The 19,210-nt window shown below is 44.7% G+C and overlaps 2 protein-coding genes across 4 annotated transcripts in view; both read left to right on the top strand.

The window, feature by feature from the left end:
• The window catches only part of LOC124010863 (sterol 26-hydroxylase, mitochondrial-like), a 29,136-nt gene extending 12,694 nt beyond the window's left edge, over positions 1 to 16,442 (top strand). For 2 of the 3 annotated variants that reach the window (XR_006834509.1, XR_006834508.1), the window contains 5 exons: positions 783 to 949; positions 3,832 to 3,913; positions 4,083 to 4,289; positions 4,689 to 5,437; positions 16,429 to 16,442. Coding sequence is in view for 1 of the 3 variants with exons in the window: in XM_046323597.1 (XP_046179553.1) it covers positions 783 to 949; positions 3,832 to 3,913; positions 4,083 to 4,289; positions 4,689 to 4,805 (573 nt within the window). In the remaining 2 variants the exon portion in view is untranslated. Of the gene's footprint in view, positions 1 to 782; positions 950 to 3,831; positions 3,914 to 4,082; positions 4,290 to 4,688; positions 5,635 to 16,428 lie in introns of those variants that run through there. The other variant, XM_046323597.1, reaches the window with a different exon arrangement.
• The window catches only part of LOC124010864 (transmembrane protein 198-B-like), a 19,821-nt gene continuing 6,898 nt past the window's right edge, over positions 6,288 to 19,210 (top strand). Inside the window, exons 1-2 of the mRNA XM_046323598.1 lie at positions 6,288 to 6,312; positions 6,494 to 6,596. The gene's annotated coding sequence lies outside the window, so the exon portion shown is untranslated. The remainder of the gene's footprint in view (positions 6,313 to 6,493; positions 6,597 to 19,210) is intronic.

The following is a 19,210-nucleotide window of genomic DNA, read 5'->3' on the forward strand; positions in this document are numbered from 1 at the left end:
AATTGTGTTCGTTGTCTGTAGCTTATGCCTGCCTATACCATAACACCACCGCCACCACGGGGCACTCTGTTTACAATGTCGACATCATCAGATTTGACCCCCTTGTCTCCCCAATTTCGTGATATCCAATCCCTAGTTACAATTGTTAGTAGTTACAACTCCCGAACGGGCTCGGGAGAGACTAAGGTCGAAAGCGATGCGTCTTCCGAAACACAACCAAACCAAGCCGCACTGCTTCTTAACACAGTGTGTATCCAACACGGAAGCCAGCCGCACCAATGTGTCAGAGGAAACACCGTGCACCTGGCGACCTGGTTAGCGTGCAGGAGTCGCTAGTGCGCGATGAGACAAGGATATCCCTACTGGCCAAACCCTCCCTAACCCGGACGACGCTAGGCCAATTGTGCGTCGCCCCATGGACCTTCGAGCCTGGGCTCGAACCTAGAGTCTCTGGTGGCACAGCTAGCACTGCGATGCAGTGCCTTAGACCACTGTGCCACCCGGGAGCCCTTTAATCGGCTTCTTGATGTGCCACACCTGTCAGGTGTATGGATTATCTCGGCAAGGGAGAAATGCTCACTAACAGTTATGCACAACATTTGAGAGAAATAAGCTTTTTGTGAGTGGACAATTTCTAGGATCTTTTATTTCAGGTCATGAAACATGGGACCAACCCTTTACATGTTGCGTTTTTTAAATATTTTTGTTTTCCGTATATATCATATCACTTCACCCTAAGTAAACCCGTCTTTCTTTCTATCGTCCTTCTCCTTTCGCCTCAGACGTCCAACACCTTGTCGTGGGCGTTGTACCAGTTGGCCCGCGACGCCGCGTCCCAGGACAGGCTGTACCTTGAGATCATGTCCGTGTGTCCGGGAAGACAGCAGCCCAGATCAGAGGACCTGAGCAGGATGCCCTACCTGAAGGCTGTCATCAAGGAGACTCTGAGGTGAGTCTGAACACACATGTACACGTACACACATCCAGGTTCTAAGGTGAACACACACACACGCGAGCGCACCAAGAACAGCAACCTGCAATTGGCCTCTTGTTTTGAGCATGCCTGGTCAAAGAGATTGTGTGCGTGCATGTGCTTGCATTTCCCTTTCCCTAATTATACTGATGATGATAATGACTGATAAGTGAGTGCAGAGGGTCAAGGTATGGGACATGCTTTTTGGGCAGTGTCCTTATATAACCTGAACGGTGTGTTCAAATGTTGTAAAGAACAGGTGTAAACTAACACTGAAATGCTTACGGGCCCTTCCCAACAATGCAGAATACAATATATATATTTTTAAATAATATTAATAAATAAAAAGCATTAACACAAGGACTAAATACACAATAAGTCATGTTTACTTGGCTATATACACGAGGTATCAATACTAAGTCGATGTGCCGATATATGCGGTAATTGAGGTAGATATGCACATATCGGTAGGGGTAAAGTGACTAGGCAACAGGATAGGATAGATAATAGTTAGAAGCAGCAGTGTATGTGATGAGTGTGGATGTGTGTGTGTGGCAAATGTGTGCCTGTTACTTGTGGTTGAGTGTGTCAAGAGAATTTAGTTCTCGTGTTCATTAACCAATATAGTTCACAAGCCGTCTCACATTGTCTGCCACCTGTTAAACAATAATACAAGCCCAAGGGCTCTCCCCTCCCTGGATGGGGACAGAATGTCCTGTAAGGAACACAGTATTCCAGCCGGTCTGACTATAGCTCCATTAGTTTCTAACAAGGAACAGAAAGTCTTTGTTCTAATTCAGAACTAAAACCACACACATTATGTTCAGTGTTATAATTATAATAAGATTCATACATTCATACAGTGACAGTAGTATTCTGTTTAGGTATAGTTCTACGTTAAATGTATTCATCCTTTAGTCATTATTCATGAAAATCCCATAACGTGTGTGTGTGTGTGTGTGTGTGTGTGTGTGTGTGTGTGTGTGTGTGTGTGTGTGTGTGTGTGTGTGTGTGTGTGTGTGTGTGTGTGTGTGTGTGTGTGTGTGTCAAAAAGGGTCAATGCAGATAGTTCAGGTAGCTACAGTTGAAGTCGGAAGTTTACATACAAATATGTTGGATTCATTAAAACTCCACGCATTTCTTGTTAACAAACTATCGTTTTGGCAAGTCAGTTAGGACATCTACTTTGTGCATGACACAAGTCATTTTTCCAACAATTGTTTACAGACAGATTATTTCACTTATCATTCACTGTATCAGAATTCCAGTGGGTCAGAAGTTTACATACACTAAGTTGACTGTGCCTTTTAAACAGCTTGGAAAATTCCAGAAAACGATGTCATGGCTTTAGAAGCTTCTGATAGGCTAATTGACATAATTTGAGTCAATTGGAGGTGTACCTGTGGATGTATTTCAGGGCTTACCTTCAAACTAGGTGCCTTTTCGCTTGACATCATGGAAAATCTAAAGAAAATCAGCCAAGACCTCAGAAAAAAAATGTAGACCTCCACAAGTCTGGAAATGTCTCCCAAGGATGAACCAAAACACCTGAAGGTACCACATTCATCTGTACAAACAATAGTAAGCAAGTATAAACACCATGGGACCACGCAGCTGTCATACCGCTCAGGAAGGAGACACGTTCTGTCTCCTAGAGATGAACGTACTTTGGTGCGAAAAGTGCAAATCAATCGCAGAACAACAGCAAAAGACCTTGTGAAGATGCTGGAAGAAACAGGTACAAAAGTATCTATATCCACAGTAAAACGAGTCCTATATCGACATAACCTGAAAGGCCACTCAGCAAGGAAGAAGCCACTGCTCCAAAACCTCCATAAAAAAGCCAGACTACGGTTTGCAACTGCACATGGGGACAAAGATCGTACTTTTTGAAGAAATGTCTTCTGGTCTGATAAAACAAAAATAGAACTGTTTGGCCATATTGACCATCGTTATGTTGGAGGAAAAAGGGGGAGGCTTGAAAGCCGAAGAACACTATCCTACCCGTGAATCTCAGGGTTGGCATCATGTTGTGGGGGTGCTTCACAAAATAGATGGCATCATGGAGGAAAGAAAATTATGTGGATATATTGAAGCAACATCTCAAGACATCAGTCAGGAAGTTAAAGCTTGGTCGCAAATGGGTCTTCCAAATGGACAATGACCCCAAGCATACTTCCAAAGTTGTGGCAAAATGGCTTAAGGACAACAAAGTCAAGGTATTGGAGTGACCATCACAAAGCCCTGACCTCAATCCTATAGAAAATGTGTGGGCAGAACTGAAAAAGCGTGTGCGAGCAAGGAGGCCTACAAACCTGACTCAGTTACACCAGCTCTGTCAGGAGGAATGGGCCAAAATTCACCCAACTTATTGTGGGAAGCTTGTGGAAGGCTACCTGAAACATTTGACCCAGGTTAAACAATGTAACTAGAAGCTGTTCAGGAGCCTTTTGCTCCCAGACTTAGTGGTCCAGTACCGTTTGCTTTGTGGTAGCAGAGAGAACAGTTGATGAATTGGGTGGTTGGAGACAATTTTTAGGGCCTTCCTCTGACACCAGCTAGTATGGAAATCCTGAATGACAGGTTTATAGAAAGAAATTGCCCCCTCCACCGCTTCCTATATGGTCATAGCCATTTCTCCCATGTGTCCTTAATTGTCTAATGATTAAAATGCTCAATAACAGCATCTAGGTCAGAATCACAACCTGCCATTGCCAACTCTCTCTGGTGTTTAGATGTATTAAAACTTTAGTAAATACCAATGCTAAGTACCTTACTGAACATTCCTAGCCACACAAAGGTTTATTTAAGGCAGTCCTACAGAGGCTCCCATGTTGCTGAAGCTGTTCTCTCTGCAGGATGTACCCTGTAGTTCCAGGGAATGGCCGTCTAACCGTAGACAATGACGTTGTTGTGGACAACTACTGGTTCCCAAAGAAGGTAGGGGCAGGCGATGACAAGAGAAAGATAAACACCACTCTCTTTCACCTTTGTCAATAGTTAAGATTTTTTTATTTTATCCCCCGAAGGAATGTGATGTAATTTCCATGAAATTCTGTCACTCTCTTTACCTCCTATATATCTACTTCTTCCTATTCGCCTCTCCCAGACCCAGTTCCATCTGTGTCACTATGCTGCCAGTCATGACGAGGGGGAGTTTGTGGATGCAGAGTGTTTCAGGCCTGAGCGTTGGCTGCGAGGGGACCCAGAGTCGTACCAACACCACCCCTACAGCTCTATACCCTTCGGGGTGGGCGTGAGAGCCTGTGTGGGCAAGAGAGTGGCAGAGCTAGAGATGTACTTTGCCCTCTCCAGGGTGAATAAGAGAAGTATTTCATTGAGATTTTCAAGGAAGTATTGAGTGATAAAAAGCCATCAGTGCCAAAATGATGTTACAAGACTGTTGAAGGTGATTGTTGTTGGATGATTTTGTCCATCATCTGCGGTGATTGGCTAATGGTAAGTCCCCAGAAGCAATCTGAGAGAGTGTGGGAACTTAAGTGTGCAACACTTACTACAGGGGTGACGAACCCCATTTTTATGAGCTGCGCAATATTCTGCTTTTACTACTCCAGTTGGCTAAATTTGGCATGGGATATTATAAAATACTTAATTTTATGGTTGTAACTGATTCTCTGGCTAGAGAGACGTCAGACAACCAGGTGGCCCATTAACACTAAACCCTTGACCTTGAACTCTTGTCGCCCCGCTACAGCTGATGCAGCATTATGAGATCCAGCCAGAGGATGGGGCCCCGACCACAGAGCCCAAGACTAGAACACTGCTCATCCCGTCCAAACCCATCAACCTGCGCTTCCTACCCAGAGCCTGAGGAGGGTGCCAGGGAGTTATAGAAAGGGATTGACAGGAGGGCCTGGTGTTGTACTGTGATGTGGTAACCTCCAGTCCCCTAGATCCCCTTAAACATAGCCGCAGGAAGTAGTTTGGGTGGGGGGCGATGCTGAAAAATAAAGTTTGCTCGTGATGGCTATATCGGTCTGCTAATACAGGACTAATAAAGTATTATACTTTTGTGAAAAATATTTTCTAAATATATATAGATTTTTTTTAATGCTGATTTTTCAGGGGGTGCAGTAGCACCCTCAGCACCCCTATTTCCTGTGGCTATGCCCTCAAATCAAATCTGATTCATATCAGGCATATCAGAGGTGGGGCGGCAGGGTAGCCTAGTGGTTAGAGTGTTGGACTAGTAACCGGAAGGCTGCAAGTTCATATCCCTGAGCTGACAAGGTACAAATCTGTTATTCTGCCCCCTAAACAGGCAGTTAACCCACTGTTCCTAGGCCGTCATTGAAAATAAGAATTTGTTCTTAAACTAAAAAAAAAGAGGTGGAACCTTTGTTCTGTTGACCTTTACTACGACACCAATACTTACTGCCCCTTAATAAATGCACATTGGTGTTGAGGAGAAATGTATCTGTGTGTGTGTGTGTGTGTGTGTGTGTGAAGGGTATTATAATATCATTAGATGCTAATACACTTTGAATATTTGTCCATTAACCATTTACTGCATTAAAGCTCTCTTTGAAATGAGAACTTATGTGCCCACATTGTTTTCCTATGTACTATATTAGCATTTAACAAGTGCTGGTCCATACACAGATTAAAAGATGGGTTTTTATTTACGTTAAATATGAGTTTGTATTGATGTTATTTATTAGGTTTTACTAAAGGGGGAAAAGTAAGGTGTGTTAAATACAGTAGGTTGCAACTTGAAATATATAGGTTTGTTAATAATATAACATAACAGTTGGCGTTGAATCATATATTTGGTTTCAACAAATTTAGTTTTTTGATTTTATTTATTTACAACATAACTCATTTACTTGTAACTTGTGGAAGCATATCTTTTTTTTTTTACAGTACAGGCCACATAGGCACCAATACTGTCGGCAGTTTTATGGATGATTAGGCCTACATTTTACATCTCACATGTGGGCTATATTATAGGCCCATAGCCAACCTAGACATATTTATTAAGTAGCCTATATGGACCACAGCCACAGCTACGTAAAGGCAACTCTGAACACTGGATGTATTTAGTTGATATTTAGATTAGTTCAACAAAAAAAAGTGTATGTAGAACAACTCACATGGGTCGGGCCCACTGTCCTCCATATGTTGTCCTCGACCGCTTCCTCCCTCTTATCCTCATCCATCTAGCCCTGCACTTTTCCCTAGAATGGTATGCCCCAGAATGGTATGCCCCGGCATGAGCCTATTGATGCGATATGTCTCCTCGGTACCCTCTGGTATCTCATTATTATTCTTGTCGGCACTCTGCAAAGCCTCGAATGTGGATTGGACGAAGATGTAGGGTACATCTCTAAGATGATGCTATACAAGTATAGTATATGTTGTATAAATGTAGACTAGTCACTGTATATTTTTGAGTTAGGCTACAGTTGCCTTGTGTGCCTGGCTACGTTGGATTAACTGGAGAAGCTAGGATCATCGGTCGCGCCCTTGTGGGCTTTGACTTGTCTATCATATTCACAGGGAGTGAGTATCAAAATGAGGGACGCCGAAGGAGTGGTTTTTGGACAAGATGCGGACAGAATGGTTGGGGCAGTGCTTCGTAGGATGCTGAGGCTTTTCGATGGTGAGTTGCCGCAGACGGGTCGCCTCTTAATTTGTTCATCATAGGAACCATTCGAGTGGACATTCAATGCCGCGGGCATCCCAGGCCGAACCATTTCCCACTTGACTAGCTACTCAATGGCATTTACGATGGCAATTGGTTCGGTCGCTAATTTCAAATGAAATATGTTGCAGTATTTGATTCTACGGAATGGTTGTTTACGTCTAATTAATTAGGTCAGACCTCTACAAGTCCGACGGCACTATAGCATCAATTCCATCATCATTTAATTCCTGCATTGTCCATGTTGTCCACAAAGCACAAGTGTGCAAATATTCCATTCCAGTCAATGGTGCTTATATCACGGGGTCATTGTCCGTTACATTACAATACAAATGTGGTGTAGACGCTTTAGGAAGTCAATTTAGCATAATCTATTATAAAGCGCAAACCAGGGAAATTACCACCGCCATACATCCAGTCTAAATAGATAGGTAGGCTGAGCCTCTGCTGGTGTGAGTGACTGGACTGGGTTTCAGCCCAGGTCGTTTGCGCACCTCAATGCTGTGGAATAGCCCACTGAGCTAAACGCCTAGGCTTTTAGCTCAGGGAAACAAAGTCGTTAGTTCTCACTGGTGTGTTGTGGAAAGAAAGCGTCCAGTTGTCATTGAGTCACAGGGTAAACACGTTGAAGATAATACTACCTGCTCTGTCGCCTAACATACTTGATATCACTGTATGGCTGTCTGTGTGTTATTATTCTAGTGAGGGAGTCAATCTGTCAGCCCCACAGCCTTCACGTCGTGAGGTTTTCCTTCGCCTGTTGGTGGTGCACACTGGTTTGAATGATCCTAGAGGAAAAACAAACAGACAGCATCTTGAGCCTTGTTGACAACAATCTGGCGTCTGTGTCTCTCTCGTTTCATATCTCTCGCTCTTTCTTAGCCGATCTCGCTCTCTCTTTCTATCTCTCTCCATGTTTCTCATGTTTCGTGTAGATTCTGCCTCCTAGTGTGAACATCTGTCTTCCAGAGAAATCGCAGGCTATGTTAACACATGGAAAGGTGTGCGTGTGCGTGAGTACACGTGTTTGTCAGTGGAGGAGATTGAGTGGCACGTTTGCCCATTGATTTCCATGGCAGCAGTGGAACAGCCGTGCCCTGAAAACAAACCTGCCCCGACACTGATCCAATTGGAAATTCCAACCCCTCCAATTCCAACCCCTTCTCAGAACAGGTCAGGCAGCACCAGTCAATGTCAATAGACCTACATAGGAACAAAACACTGTGGCTGAGTGACCATCTAATTAGCGCTGTCTGTCTGTCTGTCTGTCGTGACCTTTTTATTGGCATCCTAACTGTCATGTGTTGTCATATCGACCAATGGAAGCTTTGTTCTTTTGACAGCAAAAACAAGTCTAATTGCATGGATTTATTCCATTAATGAATCACTGCGTTGATTGAATTTCACGATAGCTCCATTGATGAGGGAGTTCATGAAGACGATTGATTGATTCACGACAGAGGTCGTTGCTGTGTTGTTATTTGACAGTGTTAGTTAAGAGGTCAGGGTCATATGAGTGTGCAGCCTGAATTAAGGAACTTGAAAAGCAAAAGTCTTTCCTCGACATGCACACAAACAGGAATGTCGTATTGCTTATCAGACAGGTGTTTTTGTTTTACATTCTGAAAACCTCTATTTCTGTGAGTGACCTTTTTGTACACAGATTTATGGAGATTAAGGAATTTGTTTTAATTATGGAGATGAGCGTAGCTATGATGCTCTAATCCCATGTCCTGATGAGCTGCTGAGATATTTTTTTTAGATTGTTGCGTTAAATGAAATGACTTAATTCGGAGAGAGAGAGACCTTTATTGCCTCCTGTGTGTGGTCGAATGATGGCTAAGTGTCAGGCTGCCAGTAGTTTAAGTGCACGACTTCCTCTCATTCCCTTCCCATCATCGCCTCTGAATTCGAGGAACAAATCATCCAGTCATGCATTTCAAACCATTGCGAAGAGAAGAGACGAGGAGAGGAAACACACGTTTGAGAGTATAGAGGGATGAGGATGTGGCGAGCTGAATCATCATGCCGCAAGATACCGTTCCTGAATGATCAAGGGTGGGATGTTTTTTGGGATCTTATCGAACTCCTTCCTCGGGGTGCACAGGGAGAGAGTGGCGTAGGGGTTCAGTGAGGGGGAAGTGTCGTGAGCACAGAGGGGCCTACACTGCAGGAGCGTCTTGAAGACGGTGTGGAGACTGGAGGCTTTGTTGGTCAACTGTCCCAGTTATGTAACAATGACGACGCGAGGTAAAGACTAATAACAGCGCTCACACTCGAGGCGAGGGACATGGAGGAAGAAGAACAGAGAGAACGTAGAGACGTGATAAGAGATGGGGGGTGGGGGTGGGATGCACATGTACGAAGGAGTGATGGCCGAAGACGCAATATAAAAGGTGAGGCGAATTGAGGAGAGGTGTAGCGTGTATGCACGAGGGCTGTGAATGAGGTGGAATTGTAATAGCATTCATCCAGTCCTCTGCTGTCCTTCCCCCTGGCTACAGATACAGATAGCAGGTCCCAATCACATTATCTGTCTACGTTCAGAACACACACACACACACACACACACCAGACCAGACTGACACAGACTGGGACTAACCCGAATCATAAGTATGAGGAGCACAAACAGTAATATGCTGGATTTAGTTTTACAACTGCCTAAGGTCTAGCCCTTGTTTCTGGACCTTAATCATTTGGCCTCGTGAACAGATACAGGTGAGTCAATTCAATTAGAAGAGTCAGTAGAGCGAGAGACTCTTTTCTATGTGAATAATAAAACCCCTGCAAGTCACCTCTAGGTCCACACACAGAAGGAATTCAACTCGCTTAGATTCCCACCAGACTGCCTGGGTCTCTTTTGAGAGATGCGTTAAGTGGTCTGTTCAGTTCATTAACGACTCCAAAGGAAACTCCATCCCAGAGAGAGTGTAGGAGCTGCCGCCTCCGCAGTCTGCTGGGGGAAACAATTGGTAGCATTCATGGCCATGTCCTCTGACACACAAAGCTCTCATAGATAAACCCATCGCTCTCTCTATCTGCCCCCGGATCCACCCCACCACCACCCCCTTTTATGGGCAGAATGAAGAGATTTCTAGTCCATCCAGTCTGATGGGCTAGCTGACCCATTGATGAGAGCCAGTTGGGTTTACGTGACAGTTGCTGTCACTATGCCATTATCTGCTATACCAGGCAGGATTTACTGAAGTAGGATCCTATATACACTGCTCAAAAAAATGAAGGGAACACTAAAATAACACATCCTAGATCTGAATGAATGAAATATTCTTATTAAATACATTTTTCTTTACATAGTTGAATGTGCTGACAACAAAATCACACAAATTATCAATGGAAATCAAATGTATCAACCCATGGAGGTCTGGATTTGGAGTCACACTCAAAATTAAAGTGGAAAACCACACTACAGGCTGATCCAACTTTGATGTAATGTCCTTAATTAAAACAAGTCAAAATGAGGTTCAGTAGTGTGTGTGGCCTCTACTTGCCTGTATGACCTCCCTACAACGCCTGTGCATGCTCCTGATGAGGTGGCGGATGGTCTCCTGAGGGATCTCCTCCCAGACCTGGACGAAAGCATCCGCCAACTCCTGGACAGTCTGTGGTGCAACGTGGCGTTGGTGGATGGAGCGAGACATGATGGATGTCCCAGATGTGCTCAATTGGATTCAGGTCTGGGGAACGGGCGGGCCAGTCCATAGCATCACTGCCTTCCTCTTGCAGGAACTGCTGACACACTCCAGCCACATGAGGTCTAGCATTGTCTTGCATTAGGAGGAACCCAGGGCCAACCACACCAGCATATGGTCTCACAAGGGGTCTGAGGATCTCATCTCGGTACCTAATGGCAGTCAGGCTACCTCTGGCGAGCACATGGAGGGCTGTGCGGCCCCCCAAATAAATGCCACCCCACACCATGACTGACCCACTGCCAAACCGGTCATGCTGGAGGATGTTGCAGGCAGCAGAACGTTCTCCACGGCCTCTCCAGACTGTCACGTCTGTCACATGTGCTCAGTGTGAACCTGATTTCATCCTTGAAGAGCACAGGGCGCCAGTGGCGAATTTGCCAAACTTGGTGTTCTCTGGCAAATGCCAAACGTGTCCTGCACGGTGTTGGGCTGTAAGCACAACCCCCACCTGTGGACTTCGGGCCCTCATACCACCCTCATGGAGTCTGTTTTTGACTGTTTGAGCAGACACATGCACATTTGTGGCCTGCTGGAGGTCATTTTGCAGGGCTCTGCTCCTCCTTGCAAAAACGCGGAGGTAGCGGTCCTGCTGCTGAGTTGTTGCCCTCCTACGGCCTCCTCCACGTCTCCTGATTTACTGGCCTGTCTCCTGGTAGCGCCTCCATGCTCTAGACACTACGCTGACAGATACAGCAAACCTTCTTGCCACAGCTCGCATTGATGTGCCATCCTGGATGAACTGCACTACCTGAGCCACTTGTGTGGGTTGTAGACTCCGTCTCATGCTACCACTAGAGTGAAAGCACCGCCAGCATTCAAAAGTGACCAAAACATCAGCCAGGAAGCACAGGAACTGAGAAGTGGTCTGTGGTCACCACCTGCAGAACCACTCCTTTATTGGCGGTGTCTTGCTAAATGCCTATAATTTCCACCTGTTGTCTGTTCCATTTGCACAACAGCATGTGAAATTTATTGTCAATCAGTGTTGCTGGACAGTTTGATTTCACAGAAGTGTGATTGACTTGGAGTTACATTGTGTTGTTTAAGTGTTCCCTTTATTTTTTTGAGCAGTGTATTTTGCCCATTATGTGCCACCTTTTGGGCCACCGACTAACCAGGTGATCCCAAGGCCAGACATCCTCGTCTAACCCAGGTCCACACCACTCTGCCTGGGCCTCCACGGAGAAGCTCTGCCTGGGCCTAGTATCAAAACCAGAGCCGGAGGACAAATAAATAGGCCAACAACAAGCCTGAAGTGGCCAAGTCTAACACCATGTCTCCTTTCTCTGGTAGAATTTGACATTTTAGTTGAATCACTATCTACTGCCCCCTCAAGTGTTTCTCATTGTCCCTATGGTGCCCCGACACAGCAAGCCTGGCTCCTACGGGACTGTGTGTGGGGGAAACACATGAGATACTGTCTCTCACCGTGCCCTCTCTATGGTGTTGACATACACACCAATGATCTTTCTTGCCACCACAGCTGTCCTAGTTACCACGGCGGCACAGCCTGTCGCGTTTCCACAGCGACCACAGTCAGTCAGACATCGGTGATGGATATTGATCGACATGTGCGGGCGGCTTTAGAGGTTCAGGGTTGAATTGAACAGCTATATTGATTGATAACTGTCACTGTTATCGCCGCTAAACCCTTGTGTCTAATTCCACGAGTTGTAGCTCTTCGTCGGAAAGTGTGTCTGATCGGAAGTGTGCGATCTAAATCTGTTGGTCCCAGATCTGTTTCTGCTCTTGCCAACTCCTTTGGTGTCATTGTTATGCCAAACATGTTTGGCATAACAATTCCATAAGGAGTTGGCATAAGAGCAGAAACAGATCTGGGACCAGCCAGGCTTCATTGATCTCAAAATGTTCTACATAACCTTGTGTCTGCTGCACTAGGTTGTGCCCTTAATTCAATTGGGGAGAGAACAAGAGATAAGACCCGCGAACCCAAAGATATCTGTTGCTACCGATTAGGGGAAGGGAGAGACCGAGGAAACGAGAGAATGGAATGATGCAATCTTACTTGATCAGACTACTGATTATGAAGTTGATGAAGGAGGAGATCGGAAGCAAAAAAAGGAACTCAACCGGCAACACAGTTTGTATCTGTGGGACTGTGGGATTGGACACGCAAATATAGTTACACCCGATGGAAGAAATAGAACGTGAAAGTGTATATTTCCTGAAGAAAATGTGAGCTTGCTTCATTGTATTTTTTGAAAAGCACACTAATTGTCCTCCTAGCTCCAAAACAGTGCGAGAACATCTGGGCGACCCTATGAAGACATTTAGTAGCAGCGACAGACCTGATCCCACAGCAGCAGTAACACAGTGGGAAAACATCTGAGGAAGTCTATAAAAGACATTTAGTAGCAGCGACAGACCTGATCCCACAGCAGCAGTAACACAGTGGGAAAACATCTGAGGAAGTCTATAAAAGACATTTAGTAGCAGCGACAGACCTGATCCCACAGCAGCAGTAACACAGTGGGAAAACATCTGATGAAGTCTATAAAAGACATTTAGTAGCAGTGACAGACCTGATCCCACAGCAGCAGTAAGACTGTGGGAAAACATCTGAGGAAGTCTATAAAAGACATTTAGTAGCAGCGACAGACCTGATCCCACAGCAGCAGTAAGACAGTGAGTAATGCATTATGAAGTGGTTATGTAAGCATACACTGGGGAATGGGGAGCCCATTGGTTAGATCTGGCCTTCTATCTTTTTTTCTTTTTCTTGTTCTCCTTTTTCACTCTTATTCACCCTTTCTTTTCTTTCTTCTGTGTAGTCTCAGGTCTCATTCATGTAATTCACTTCCTGCTCTCACCCCATGTTCTTGGGAAATGCTACAAAGGGACATGGAGTGTATGCGGGGTCGTACATATGAGAGTTATGCTATATGGCTCCCTAAGACACTGCGTCTCAGTGCAAAAGCCCCCGGTTCGAATCCATAATAATAATAATAATAATATATGCCATTTAGCAGACGCTTTTATCCAAAGCGACTTACAGTCATGTGTGCATACATTCTACGTATGGGTGGTCCCGGGGATCACCCATACGCCATGCTCTACCAACTGAGCTACAGAGGACCACATCCGGCTGTGATTGGGAGTCCCACAGGGCTGCGCACAATTGGCCCAGCGTCGTCCGGGTTTGGCCGGGGGGTTAGGCCATCATTGTAAATAACAATGTGTTCTTTACTGACTCGCCTAGTTTAAATAAAAAGTTAAATATGGTTGGCATTGGAAGCCAAGCCTGTGCTGGGTATCACACGTGTCACAGCTATTGCTGTTGCCCACTCACCACAGTGGGATGATCATACACGGTGACATGTCCACTGGTGTTCTTCTCACGACACTGTGTAATTGTGAGAAAGAGAGAGACTGTCATCTGTAGTGACACGTTTGTATTGACAAGAACACTGAGATGACTAAATGGGTTAGTGCAATCTACTAATGGAGTAATGGAGGCAGCCACTCACACACACACACACACACACACACACACACACACACACACACACACACACACACACACACATCCCTCTCCCTCCAACCCCCCCCCCCCCACACACACACACCAAGGTACATAATGTTCTTAAACATATACCAAAATGTACCATATACCAGCCGATGTCCTGCTGGTTGTGTGTGGGGAGACTGGAGCGAGTCCAGTTCCTGTATGGTGGGTTGTGGCTAGTCACCAGTCAGCACATCACCTCCAGACTGCACTGCCAGGCTGTAGCACGACAACAGCTTTGCAGGAAGAGGAGGCTTGAGTGGGCAGTGGGGGGGGGGGGGGGGGGTCCGACCTGTGTGTGTGTCAGCATATCTCCAGTCATTCACTGGGCTACTTATTTGGTACACGCTTTGGCTAGGCGTCAGTCACGACGACTGTGGCACAGACTCAGAAATACAGTCACCCACATACAACAATGATCAGTACTGAATGGTGTATCTAAATGACTGACGGAAGACTTTGTTAGAATTCTCACCCCCATTGTTAGTCAGCCCTATTTTTGAAGGCTTTGATGACATTTATACAGAAGCACTGACATTTCCATGCTAAACATACAGTCAGTCACTACACTGTGGTGCCACACATCAGTCAATCAATCAAATGTATTCATAAAGCCCCTTTTTACATCTGCCGATGTACAGAAACCCAGCCTAAAACCCCAAACAGCAAGCAATGCAGGTGTAGAAGCAGCTTAGAGCAACTCTCTCAGAGAGTACTATAGAGATTGGTCCTGTTCGTGAATGAGGCTTATGAGCAGACACGCACACGCACATACAGTCAAACATATTCATCTCCATGTTGCTAAGAGCTGAGGCACTCAGCAAGATGATCTGGGGCTGACTAAAGCCATGGCTTCCTGTCCCTCCTAGCCCCTCTCTTTGCCCTCTCTTCCCCACCCCACTAGAATCAATCTGAAATGGCAGGGCTATTATACTGAGAGATACCACCCCTTTCACTGTCATCCCTCTGTACAGACACACACACATACATATTTATATATACAGTACCAGTCAAGTTTGGACACTTACTCATTCCAGGGTTTTTCTTTATTTTTACTATTTTCTACATTGCAAAAAAATAGTAAGGAGATCAAAACTATGAAATAACACATATGGGATCATGTAGTAACTAAAAAAGTGTTAAACAAATAAATCTATTTTTAGATTGTTCAAAGTAGCCACCCTTTGCCTTGATGACAACTTTGTACACTCTTGGCATTCTGTCAACCAACTTCACCTGGAATGCTTTTCCAACGATCTTGAAGGAGTTCCTACATATGCTGAGCACTTGTTGGCTGCTTTTCCTTCACTCTCTGGTCCAACTCATCCCAAACCATCTCATTGGGTTGAGGTCGGGTGATTGTGGAGGCCAGGTTGTTTGATACAGCACTCCATCACTCTCCTTCTTGATCAAATAGCTCTTACACAGCCTGGTCATTGTACTGTTGAAAAACAAATGATAGTCCCACTAAGCACAAACCAGATGGAATGGTGTATCGCTGCAGAATGCTGTGTCTATGCTGGTTAAATGTGCCTTGAAGTCTAAATGAATCACGGACAGTGTCACCAGCAAAGCACCATGACCCCTCCTCCATGCTTCATGGTGGGAACTACACATCCAGAGATCATCATTCACCTACTCTGCGACTCACAAAAACACAGTGGTTGGAACCAAAAATCTACATTTGGACAGATTTCCACTGGTCTAATGTCCATTGCTCATGTTTCTTTGCCCAAGCAAGTCTCTTATTCTTATTGGTGTCCTTTAGTAGTGGTGTCCTTTACAGCAATTTGACCATGAAGGCCTAATTCATGCTGTCTCCTCTGAACAGTTGATGTTGAGATGTGTCTGTTACTTGAACCTTGAAGAATTTATTTAGGCTGCAACTTCTCCGGCCAGTAACTCTAATGAACGCATCCTCTGCATCAGAGGTATCACTGGGTCTTCCTTCCCTGTGGCGGTCCTCATGAGAGCCGGTGTCATCGCAGCGCTTGATGGTTTTTGTGACTGTATATCTAAGCACAAACCAGATAGGTATTCCGACGCAGATATAAACCCATCTTCTGTAGACCACCCCTACTTTGTCACAACACAACTGATTGGCTCAAACACATTAAGAAGGAAATAAATTCCACAAATTAACTTTCAAAAAAGCCACACCTGTTAATTTAAATAAATTCCAGGTGACTACCTCACGAAGCTGGTTGAGAGAATGCCAAGAGTGTGCAAAGCTGTCATCAAGGCAAAGTGGCTAGAATCTAAAATGTGTTTTGATTTGTTTAACACTTTTTTGGTTACTACATTATTCCACGTGTGTTATTTCATAGTTTTGGTGTCTTCACTATTATTCTACAATGTAGAAAATAGTAAAAATAAAGTAAAACCCTGGAATGAGTAGAGAGAGAGGGAGCACAAACCCTCAGTCTAGAGGTGATTATAGCCTGAGCACAAACCCTTATACTGGTTTTCCATGCCAATAAAGCCCTTTGAATTGAACTGAATTGAGAGAGCGAGAGAGAGAGCGAGGGAGCAGGTTTGACCAGAAGGAGAGGTGTGTGTGTGTGTATATATATATATATATATATATATATATACATATATATACACACACACACCTCTCAATTCAGTTCAATACACTTTCTGAAAACTAAAATGAGCTTTTTTGTCTTAATTTAAGATGAGGGTTATCAGTGTGGTTAGGGTTGGGTTTAAAATCAGATTTCATAACTTTGTGGCTGTGCCAGCTAGTGACCACTCTGCAGAGCTGCCTCCAGAACAAGATTCATGATGAAAAATGTGTCAGAAAATAGTGGAATCAAAATGTATTCATATTGTGCCTTTTGAACATTCGTGAGTAGAAGTGGGAGGCAGGTACAGTATAATGTTGTCAACGTGCCTTTTTTCCTCATGTGCTTATGTCATTTTCCTATGACAAGGTTGACCTGTAAAGCCCACAGTCCATTCAGTGAAGTCTCTCATTTGTCCACACCAGCAGACACCACATAAGAGGGGTTCACAGCAGCTATAATAATGCTGTCTGTTAACATATGGCTGAGTAGATTTGAGCATCTGTCAGCTGAGATGATGTCCGCAAGTACAGCTGTCTGCTCTGGTTGCCCCACTGGCTGAGGGGAAGTCATCGACAGTACACACACACAGGCCAGCTGGATGTCTGCTAGACTAGAACATGATGCGACTGGGCAGTGGACAGACTCCACTCATCTCACAGGATAGGCTGCTACACTTCACAGAACCTACAGTATATAAATACCGTGGTTTTATCCACACCACATTGCCCTCTATCATATGATATTCTTAGGTCCTGAGTTTGCCCTGAACCTGTGACCTGACCATGAAAAACGCCAGTTACTAGATTGATTCTGTTCTAAAAAAGATATGATGTGGAAAGCCATTCAATGAGTGTGTTTGCAGTTTCCACCCTGTCCATGTAATCACCTGTGTATAGACACTCCATATGGAGTTGAAATGGCTGGGACTAAATTTAGGATCTAACACTATTCCACACTTTCACACCAGCCTCTAGTTTTGGCATCGGCTTGCAGCCGATTTGATTAATAAAGTTCAAGCAAAAGTCCATGAGCCTTGGTTTCGAATGAATCAAATGTGGTCTAAAGATGGAAAGGGTCGTTTGTAGAAAAATAACGAAAGAGGAATGGTTATGATCTTCCCTGTGCTAAGTAGACTAAATATGTCGTTTAAAATGTATCGGGCTGAAAGCTAAGGTTTATCAATATCAGTGAAACAATTGCAGCCTACCTGTCGATTTCGACCATAGCTTGGCATATAGCTTAGGCAGTCTACGGCTGGATAACTTGGGGAACTCGGATTTCAAGAGAGAATACTGTTATGTGGAAAGAACGAGACTTATCTAGTTCTTTTATAAACGACTCGGGTTTACGAGCTTACAACTCTCCTTACGTTCGTGAGCTAGCATACGCTACGCTACGCATGTGAATGGACGCTCGCTACTCTCGCACACCAACTCCACGACGTTGATCTCCCCCGTGTGATTCGGGCTCATACTGTCACACGCACTCTAGTCTTTTGTCACAACTGGATGAGTGTGAGGCAAACGAATCCAGCAAGGCCACTATGTGTTGCGTTCTGTATCTTGAGTCATTGTTTTACATCTGACATGAGGGGGGACTTGTCAAACGGAGAGCGCTGAAAGGCTGTGAACAAGTAGACAGGAGAGGACGGAGAGATATTAACCAACAGAGAGGAGCAGCCAGACTGGCACTGATTGGCTCTCTGACTGTTGCTATGGTGGTTTAGGCAGCTATCCCATTGGTCAGACAAGCAACTTGGACAAGGACATGCTCGGGAATCCAAACATCCTCCTGTCGTCATGACAATAGACAGGAAGTGGGAATGTGTTACTGTGGAAGAATGCCAAGCTGTTTTCAACTGAACTGTGTTTTTTTTTAACAGAGGATCTCTTGTGAACATAGAATAGAGTTTCTAACCCTGGATCTGCTGCTAGAACAGCTTAGTGGCGCTCCATCCCGCTCTCGGTGTTCAGCTGAGATGGTGTAATCCGCACGGGAAGATGATTATTATTATTACATTTACATTACATTTAAGTCATATTATAACATGTCTGGATGAGAGGAGAGCAGCTAGATGTGATTTATGGGGTTGGAATGTTTTAGTCAGCGTCAGAAGGAGACAGCGAGATCCTATTCTCCTTGTCCACTTCCATCTAACTAGACGTGTTTCTTAATGTAATAACGCAATAGCTAACCATGTCGTCTGCACACCTACTGCATACGTAGAGTCCTGTCCAATCCCGTTTTAGCGCAGTACATGTTGGCGTAGTGCAAAAGAGAAGGCCTCCAACCCAATTCTATTTTTAATCCATACCTCAGGGAGGGTTTCATAAATCCAAGTTGACACTGTAGAGTCAGCCAGAGATCCATGATGTTTCACTAGACCCGGTATCCCACAGAGACCTATTGCAGCTTCAGTATATTCACATCAATGTGTTTACTCTGCCTTCAGGTGGATGATGCATCACTTCAGACACATAGCTTCATGCTGGGCCATTGATCAGGCCTGACACTGGCACTGAGCCACATAGAGGAACACACACACACACACACACACACCTGGCTTTCTGGTTGATGCATATGCAGAGGCCTTGGTAAATGCTGACGTGCTAATACTGTCTACCCAAGCAGCACCTTCACCTCTATGATGTTAAATGGTGTGGAACTTGTTTGCAGTAACCCCATAGCTGTCAGAGCCACACCTTCTTGGAGAGAAATAATGAAACCTGCCATGGGAGAGAGAAAGTTGAGGAGAGAGAGAGA

This window comes from Oncorhynchus gorbuscha, linkage group LG23, assembly GCF_021184085.1.
Source record: "Oncorhynchus gorbuscha isolate QuinsamMale2020 ecotype Even-year linkage group LG23, OgorEven_v1.0, whole genome shotgun sequence".
NCBI lineage: Eukaryota > Metazoa > Chordata > Actinopteri > Salmoniformes > Salmonidae > Oncorhynchus > Oncorhynchus gorbuscha.